The sequence below is a fragment of the Micropterus dolomieu genome, linkage group LG18, assembly GCF_021292245.1.
Source record: "Micropterus dolomieu isolate WLL.071019.BEF.003 ecotype Adirondacks linkage group LG18, ASM2129224v1, whole genome shotgun sequence".
Taxonomy (NCBI): Eukaryota; Metazoa; Chordata; class Actinopteri; order Centrarchiformes; family Centrarchidae; genus Micropterus; species Micropterus dolomieu.
In genome coordinates, this window is record NC_060167.1 from 28159649 (window position 1) to 28169709 (window position 10061).

At 39.5% G+C, this 10061-nt stretch overlaps 1 protein-coding gene across 2 annotated transcripts in view; it reads left to right on the forward strand.

Moving 5' to 3' along the window:
- The first annotated feature begins 8683 nt into the window (after positions 1-8683).
- The window catches only part of zgc:64106 (uncharacterized protein LOC393348 homolog), a 14544-nt gene continuing 13166 nt past the window's right edge, over positions 8684-10061 (forward strand). For both annotated transcript variants that reach the window (XM_046076446.1, XM_046076447.1), the window contains exon 1: positions 8684-8937. In XM_046076446.1, coding sequence (XP_045932402.1) covers positions 8730-8937 — 208 coding nt within the window. In that variant the 5' untranslated portion in view covers positions 8684-8729. The remainder of the gene's footprint in view (positions 8938-10061) is intronic.

Sequence of the window (10061 nt, forward strand, 5' to 3'; positions counted from 1 at the left end):
CTCCCGTTCCACCCCAGCCTGGAGTACTTAGCTCTGGCTTTTTAAATTAAAAATACATTACATATAAAAATAATGTTACTATTTCTATACTAAGTGTTCTAATGTAAACTATTTGTATTTATAGATGCTTATTCTGTTTGTAATGTAGCACTGAAAGTCTACTACCTTGGTCCACCTCTGTGTGGTCCTAAAATATTTTTACTGCTTTTTTTTATGTGCATTAAAGTAATGTATCAAATTGTTGCTCTAAGTAAGTTGATTTCTCCTATGTTATATATTCAGAACTAAGTTTAATATCAATATGTACAATAATCAAATCACATGAAGACATTAATGGCATTTGTTTGTTAGAATGTAGATTATAAATTAAAAGGCCATATTCCAAGTCATCTTATACTTATTCCATACTTGTAAGTTGTCCCTTAACATTAACAACCAAGGATCGGGATGGAGATATAAAGTTTAGTTTTCTGACTTGTATCATATGCATGTATCAAACCATAAGGAACCATGAAACAATTCACAGATCTGTAAAACTGTAAAACCAGGTAAGAGTAGTCAGTAGTTTATAGAAAATGTTCTAATGTCACTGTTTATTAGTTTATCAGTAATTATTCAACCTGGATTATATTTATCACATTCTTCAACAAATTAAGTTTTGACGCAGCTATTAATAAAAGTATTAAAGCTCGGATTTGATTTATTTACATATGATTTTTCCATAAGAGTTGTCATTTTAGAGTAAAGACTTAAAGGGTCATTTTGTTATTTTTAAACCTGGGCCTTATTTTAATATATTTAGTTGTACAAATGTCTAGTAGGTACAAAAAGTTTGGCCGCGGCTGCGACTCAGCTGCAGAGGATGCAGCGTATTCCTTTGGTACAATTCGGCCCATCAAAATTACTTCCACAGAAAGTGCTTTTTGCCACCGACGGGCTCAGACTGTTATACGAGCGGTCTGACAACATCATGGAAAGGATCCCTACAAGTGACTCCCGGTGACACAAGACTCTTCTCGCTCTGGAATGTCATGACAGGTAAGTTGTTGTACGAAGACGTCGGTGGTGAGTCAGGGTTGGAGAGAGAAGTTTGTTGTGTTGGAGTAACGTTAGGAAATAATAGTATTGCTAGCAGTTCCTCTATGTATACAACAAATTACTTTAGCTAAAGTAAACTGCAATAAATTAATGCATTCTACTTGTTCTTGGTTGTTGACAAAAAACGAATTCTCTACTTGCATGATGTAGTGTGACGTATATCCAATTTACAAATTGCACATCTGTTTACTTCCTATCACCTCTACAGTAACTTTACCTTCACCTCCAATAGTAATGCCGGTTTCACATACAATGTTTCGCGTGAGATCTGGCGGATTTGGAGGTCAAGTTGTTCCTCAAACCATTTCTCAACCATTTTTGCTTTGTGGCGGGCGCATTATCCTGCTGAAAGAGGCCACTGCCATCAGGGGATACCGTTTCCATTGTATCCACATGAATGTCAGGACCCAAGGTTTCCCAGCAGAACTTTGCCCAAAGCATCACATTGCCTCCACCGGCTTGCCTTCTTTCCATAATGCATCATGGTTCCATGTGTTCCCCTGGCAAACAATGCACACGCACCCGGCCATCCTCATGATGTAAAAGAAAATATGATTCATCAGACCAGCCATGTTCTTTCATGGCTGGTCTGATGTGTGACACTGTTCTGATGCTGACACTGTAGGTGCTTTCAGCAGTGGGTCAGCACGGGCACCCTGACTGGTCTGCGGCTACTCAGCCCCACATGCAACAAACTGTAATGCACTGTGTGTTCTGACACCTTTCTATCAGAATCAGCATTAACTTTGTTAGCAATTTAACCTACAGTAGTTCGTCTCGATCGCTTGTCCGTGGTCATAATCTTATGGCTCTCTATGTACATCACACTACATTGTGCAAGTAAAGAATTGGTGCATTACCGCCACCAACTGTTATGGAGTTTGGATCAGAAAAAAAAAATCCTCTCAATCATATTAGTCTTAAACTGATGATACACAGAGCAACTTTTAGAGCAATCGTGCAGGGCAATGTTGCCGTCAATGGTAATGAGTAAAGATTACTACCGTAATCCCCTTCCCACACCACTCCGCCACCTGCCCCACACCGGCGCTATCCGTTCAAAACATAGTCGGACTTGCCACTAGCAAGATTGCCCAGCAAGATTGCTCAAAAAGTTGCCGGGTGCATCATCAGCTTAAGATACTGAAAAATGATTCAACAACATTCATCTCTTGAGTTCTTGTGTTGAGTGTTTTTGAGGTTTTGGATGGACCTTCTTCCTTCCTAATATTTCTGACAGGGTAACATAACATGCTCTACTGTTTCTTCTTGCCCACTGTAGTCACAACTGCCTATAGTTTGTTTACCTATTTTAAATAACGTACTATTTATTCCAGTATGTCCAAATTCAAGTGTTAATACGATTAGACAGTTCTGGTGTGGTGGGTGTTTGTTTCATGTTTCCTGTTTTTCTTTATAGTTTTGTCTGCCTGTTGTTCATTGTCTTGTTTTAATTCCTGTGTATGTTTCTCACTGATTGTCTACTACCTTCACTTGTGTGTGATTATGTTCAACCTCATTGGTGTATTTAGTTGGCTTCACCCGATTATGTTGAGTTTATTCTGGAAGTTTCTGGATTTAAATTTTCTGTTGAACTTTACATGGTCTGTTGCATCTACTTATCTGTTTGTTTTATTGATTACCTTGGTTTGTTTTTTAGATCACCAGTTCAACCACCATCTGTAAGTCACAGTCTGTGTAAATAAAAGCAGCATTCAACTATTCCTTTTCCCTTTGTGTCTGCATTTGGGCCCAAAACCCCAGTTTTTTGTGTCAGCCGAATGGCTGTCAGGAAGCCGAAGATGGGCTAAGCAGACACCTTTTTACTCTGAGCCAGACTTCCTCCAGTTCTTGGTTCCATTCTGGGAACATACCCCAAGTATGCACATTTGTGACCTGCTCCCAATGCTGTGAATAAATTAACTTTTCAAACATATGTACACCCAGTGTCATAATGCAAGAACTTGAGGACTCAAAGGCAGACTCGGTACAGTTCGAAGGGGTAACAAAAGGGTTTTATTGATAGGTCCAACAGGGCAGTATGGAGAGCACGGAGGAGGGGAGTAAGTCCAGGTAAGATACGTGCAGAGCGGGGTGTGGCGTTCAGCAGGGTTCCTGGAGGTAGGGTGATTAGTGGAATGAGAACCAGGTGCGCCGCCGGAGCCAGAGGGTGTAGCCACGCCCAGACAGACACAGACAGGGAGGACAGACAGAAAACACAGGGAAGGGGGGAACAAAAGAACACAAGGTAGTGGGGAGATTCTGTAGCACCACAACACCCAGAGCCTGGTTCTCCAGCCTCTTGTACAGCCAAGCTTCAGCCTCAGGTTTCCAGTGTTCCTCCTGCTAGCCACCCACCTGATTCCCAGCCTGCTTGCATTTCAGCTTCTAGCAACCAGTCCATGCCACAGCCTGCTAACTGTAACAGGACATTTATCTCTCTGTTTGCTTTTCTTTTGAACTGTGCAGCAAAGTCAGAGAGCGTGCAGACTAATGGTTTCCAGTCTGGTTAGTCCTGCTACAGACACCTCCCAATCAGATTCACCTTCAGCTAAGCCTTCTGGAAGAGGGTGAGGGTCTCATCTTAATTGGGCCTCTCTGCAGTCCTGCTGCACTCGGTCACCGCTACCCAGCTCCTTTTCCTCAATGCTGACCACTTCATCACGGCCCAGCTACTGTCCAGTGCTGCAGAGGTCTCGCTGCCCAGTGCAACAGAGACAGAACGGTCCAGCGTTGTTGAAACGGTGCTGCCTGGAATTACACAGACTGAGTGGCTCAGTGATCCTGAGACTCAGCTGGTGAGTGCCCCAGAGCTTAAGCTGTTTCTGGTCGGCGGCTTGGCCAATTCCTGCAACTCAAGTTCCGGCTCAGGCTGACACCTGTTGTGTCTGTCCAGTCGGCAACCCGGCTGACCCCTGCTTCCACGAGTCCATTCGGTGCCTGGCTGACTTATGCACCTGGTGTCCAGTGGGTGGTTCATCCTCTCTCTGTTAGTTTGCAGTAGTTATTGCTTGTCCAAGTCCCACTACCCATTTGCCGAGCTCTAGTCTACCAGCCTCCTGCTCGATCTCCAGAGAGGGCTCCCCTTCGCTGCCGACAGCCAGAGACGTTCTCCCATTCCTAGTTGTTTTAAATGCATCTGTGTTTAATCTCAAAGCCTGACCTACTCCTGTTTTATTGACTGAACTCTTCGGTGTATCTGTGTAGAACTGTTGTTTGGATTATCTTGACTATAAAATAACCCCAGTAATTCAATGATAGTTGTATCCTTTTCATCTCTAATAACATTTCTCCCATTCACAGTTGTTTTCAATGCACCTGTGCATAATATCAAAGCCTGATCCTGAAAGTATCTAACTTTTTGAGAGCCGATCCATACACCACTCGGACATTTTCTAAGATTGATCTAATTAATCCACTGTACATGGCCTTTGAAGTTCTGTCGGCCCCCACATTTGCTTCCAACTAAACCCCTCGTAACATTTAGTACTTTCTTGCATTTTTCCACTACTTTCTGAATATGTACAGCCCATGTAATTCCCTCATCAAACCATAACCCCAAAAACTTGTTTCAGTCCTTCCAATTCTTGATTAAATCATTTTAGTATGCCTCAGTATCTATTCTTTTCCTTGTAAAAAAAAGTGGTGTATGAGGACCTTAATGAACCGTTACATTTTTATTACCTTAGAATGAGCCATTTCAATCTACATACACAGCTTGGTCCTCTTACACGGATGTCGCCATGTTGCGCCAACATATTATAACAGCAACCCGAAAGGACAAACAGCTCTACAGTGTGCGTTTTGTCTCTACATTGAATACGTACAAAGAAAAGAAGAAGAAGGAGAATGAATAACAGTAGTAGTATTAGTCATCTGGTTTAGTAGAGGAAAAGAAGAGAAATTTGGACAAATGGAAGCTCATACATTATTTAACACAAGAGCCGTCAAAGCATGTCGGCCACCGTAGCTTCTCTTGCGTGTTTGGAAAGGGAGGGGTAAGCAGTGACTGATGCAAGGCAATCAGGTGGTGTCGGAATAATCAGAATATTTTTTTCCTCCTTAAATCTTTATTGCAAAAGAGAAAGTGTAAATGGGACATAAAGAAGTATACTGGACTTGCATGCAAAATCACGTATTGCATATACATATTTTTTAAACATGTAATTTGTAATATGGGTATAATGGTTAGTTTGCTGTCCATGCAGAGTGAACTAGATGTATGCATTTTTATATGATGCCTTCACAACTTGGGACCATCATCCCATTTCTCTAAGAGCATCTAAATGCGCCGTGAACCACTAGTTGCAATTCACAATCCTCACCACTAGATGCCACTAAAACTTACATACTGAACCTTTAAAACCCCATTTATGTGACCACTCATATTTTCATAATAGCTTCCTATAGTTTCTTTACAATGACTTTCAATGACTTCCTCTTTTCCAAATGTGACCATCATCCTGCAGCAAAGGGCGAGAGCAGTTACCCTATCCGGATTCAAACAAGGGTCTACAGGGTACAAAACATGCAACTTTGACTGTAATGCCAAAGAGTCATGCTCATTAGTATGGCAGTCCAAGTGCATACTCAACTGTAGTGACGGTACTCTGTCACACATCCACTAAAGGTGAAAACCCATCCCATTCTCTATTTCTATAAATACATAATTTATCAATTATAAGAATACCGGTAATAAATTATGCTTCCTTGAGATGTTAAATTTTCAAAAACAAATTTCCCTGAGTAATTCTTTCCTATTCTGACTTGTATTAATCTTCTTGGTAAAAAGTTAATCCATCCATATATTCGACCTTTGATAAATAATTTACAAAGTCTGATTATCTATCCTTCTCTCCACATCATATCCCATGCTTTCTCTATATCAAATAAGTCAGCAACTACACTTTATGTGTTTATCTGTGCTTTTCTTATTTCATGTTCTTAACATAAAGCTGGAACCATAGAATTTCTTCCTTTCCTAAAACCGTTTTGTGGTATTTGAATATATATGTTTTTATTTTCTGTATAATCTGTTAACCCTTCAGTTATCATTTTCTCCATTATTTTGCAGATGGTCTATAATTCCCAGGATTTGTGTAATGGTTTCCTGATTTTGCACTGCATGGTACAATTAAGCAATTATCATGCTCTGTGCCATGTATAAAATGCTGAACAAGCTCAGTTGATTCTGATTTTGTAGATGCCAAGAGGAAAAGATCTAAGTAACTGTGAAAGGGTTAATTTTTGTGGAGCACAAGAGCCAGGTTTTTGTTACCCATTTCCTGTTTAGTAGCGAGAGAGAGAGAGAGAGAGAGAGAGAGAGAGAGAGAGAGAGAGAGAGACAGGCAGACAGACAGACAGACAATAAAATCAGAGTCACAAAATATACACAACTTACACAAAACTAGCAAATTTACAAATACATATTCATTCAAACTACTAGGCTGCTATAAATACATAGAATAAAAATGGCTTGAACATGTGAATGTAGTAGGGTATTGTGCATTGTCATTCAGAAGACATACAGTAGGTCTCTTCTCCCTGCCTGGAGGGGGAGTCATTGTATATTTTAATCCCAATGTGCAGTAATGACTTCCTGTAGCATTCCTTAATGCTGTGGAGTTGAAGAAACTTTGTTGACTGACCAGTAGTTAGCTGATCATGGAGTATTTTGCTTTGTGATAAATGTAATTTCTACTTTTGCATTACTACAGTAAAATATATCAAATTTTGATTTATGCCACTCATTTGTCCTTTTAGGGAGAAAATGCTACAAGAACAACACAAAACAAAACATAGTTGTGCTATAGTTAACATGATGACCATGAATCTGAGTGATGGAATGAAACATCAGTTAAATAGTAACTCATCACTTGTCCTCCTATGGAAAAGGACTGCAGCACTGACCTTTGTTAGATAAAGTCTGTTGAACCTCTGACCTGAGTCTGACAGCTATAGTCACTTTTCAATATATCATACCCTTCCTATTAAGTGACTTATTGTTTTTACTAGTAGTGGAGTATTTTCAAAGTGTGGTATTAGTACTTTTGCTTGAGTAAAGGATCTGTAGCCTATACTTCTTCCATCACTGTTGAGCTGTAGGGCAGACCGGGGATGGTTGGCTAACACTTTTAGCTTCAGCAATTATAACTAATTCCTAAATTTCGTTGTACCTTCACAGTACAATGACAATAAAGACTACTCTGTTCTATTCTATTCTATTCTACTCGCTGAATTTTGTAGCTAGAGTTCTCAAAGTACAAAGTACCCACATTTGTTCGCTACAAATGGCACCAATTCAATCTTCTACAAGAATATCACACACCTCGTGAGTTGATGTCTAATGCATTGTGTTCCCTTACCTACCCCAGTACCAGGGAAGATTGTAACACATGCTGGGCTAAGTTGTAACAATAAGACAAAAGAAGCAAATATAGATGCCACACTATATTATATGCTTCAAAAACAGGTAGTGATGTAAATAAAACAATGTTTCTCTCTCACTGTAACAGACATGTCTGATGACTTGCACGCATGTAGGCTGCAGCATGTGTATGTAAAGTTATCTAAAATTAATTAACAGTATACTGTAAATACTACTAAAATGTACTTAATTAAAGAACATCTTTGTACATCCTTAGGTCTAACAAAAAAAGAGCTGTGTGTCAATGCAGGCCCTATGTATATTCTTAATCAGAGTCACAGTCACAGTGCTTGAGGTGGGCCGGTACTGACCGGTATGCAGTACAAGCACTTTTATATTTTACTCTCTGGCGTACCGGGACTTTTTCTTGCGCACTGGAATTTCTCACAAGCTGTCCATACACTTCTCTGACCTCTCCACCGGCGGAGTATGCAAAAGATCGATTGCCGATATGCCAACATGTGAACAACATTGGAAGTACTGGTCACAGTGCTGACAAATGAATTCTGGTAACCCCTGGAGTGCAGGCTTGGTGGGCCCAGACTGCAAAAGGCACTCTGTAAAATATTAAAATCAAGAAAGTCCCTAGTTTTATGTATAGAGGATGGTCATAGCACTTTTTAAAGAAGTGTTACAAACCCACCATGGTCAGAGAATGTTTATGCTTTAGCATAGTGGTTTGAAATTAGAAAGGAAAAATGCGTTGCCTAAGAATCTACATTTCAATCTAATATAAGTTAAACAAATTTATCTGTAATAGATAGATACTAAACAAATATAGTCTTGGTCAAAAAATGTATTTTCTGACCTCAAAATCACTTTTTTCTATATATATTCTGAATGTACCTGTTTCCAGCCTTGATAACCACCATGCCTGATAGGGGAGGAAGCAGGTAAATGTTGAAATGATCACCTGACTTCTATCTTATCTCTAATGGTGGACTTTGTGTTGTCACAACTCTCCCCATGTTACAACCATAAAGTCTCCTTTACATAGCGTGAGCAGTGTTTAGTACTTTCAGTGATGTCCAGAGTTTAAAGAGCATTGCCGAGAACATTACAACCAGATGTTTCCAGCTTCACTGGAAGCGCAACCCCTCTTCCCAGATGTGATTACGTCAGCCTTAATACATTATCAGCGGGTTTACTGTTGTGGGTGTGCGTTTTAGGCACACCTACTTGACATAGAATAAGAAACTGTCGCATGCTTGGCCAGCTGTCGATTCCTTTGCAGGCGCTCCGCTCAGACGGCGAAATGAGTTGGTTAGACATACTTTGTCACCCGGTCTGGGCTGTGTCCACGGCGCTGCTGGCCATCGTTGTGCGCATACAGAGGAGAGGGCGCTGGGATCCACATGCCTGCACCGTGCGGCTGAAAGGGAAGACGGCCATAGTGACGGGAGCCAATACAGGTTGGTTTCAACTGACCCTGTTTCATCAAAAATAGTAGAGGGTTTCAAGCGCACGCTTTATTGTTTGTTCGCGGTAGGCTTAAATGAATAAAGTTTGCTTTTTGATCTTGCTTTTGTTTAAATTGAGTTTTTATATGGCCGTTATGCTATAAGAGCAAGCTTATGATTGTATCTCTAAAGGATATTTATTCACTTCGAAAGTCCAAGTGTTTGCTTTAAGACACTTTGGATTTTAGCCTACAGGAAATACCATTGTTTAGATATAGACTATGCTGACCTTTTGTGGCCAATAATTTTATGGTCAATAATTTTATGGTCTTATTATTAATGGTTATAGCTTTTGTATGTGTCAGTCTTTTCTTACAAAAAATCTACAGTAACATTAAAATAGTTTATAAGTTTAAAAGTGTTTTGATTGCTATTTTTCATAATGGCTGTGAATGTATGAGCCACATAAAACATTGTATTTTGTGATTTGAGCAAGCTTTAAGATGTAATCATTAACGAAATTTCCAAGTGATTGTTGGAAATGTAGGCCCTGTGATTCAATCATTATGACTAACAACATATCATTGCTTCATTGTTAACTCAGTAAGTTAAAATTTATTTATAAAGCATATTTAAAAACACCTAGCCTACTGTTGAACAAAGTGCTGTACAAAGTAATGCAACTAAAACAACATCAAGAAGAAAATGCAGACCAATCAGATAAAAGAGAAGAAACATATAGCAATAATAAAACATATGACATATAGAAATTTGAAGCAACCTTACCATTAATAATAATAATAATAATCCTTATTTGTAGAGCACTTTTCAAAAACAAGTTACAAAGTGCTTTAACAAGTGTAAAGAATAATACAAAAAAAAAGATAAGAGCATGAAAATTTAATATAAAATTAGTAAAATACAATAAAAATAAAAGGGATAAAATAAAGTCAAATAAGATCGGGAAAGGCTCTCCTATAAAAGTATGTTTTATGAAGGGACTTAAAAGAGTTCACTGACTCAGCCGACCTGATTTCCTCGGGCAGGCTGTTCCAGAGCCTCGGGGCCCTGACAGCAAACGCTCTGTCCCCTTTAGTTAGTTAACTCCTGTAAGGAATCAGGAGGTGCGTAGCGAG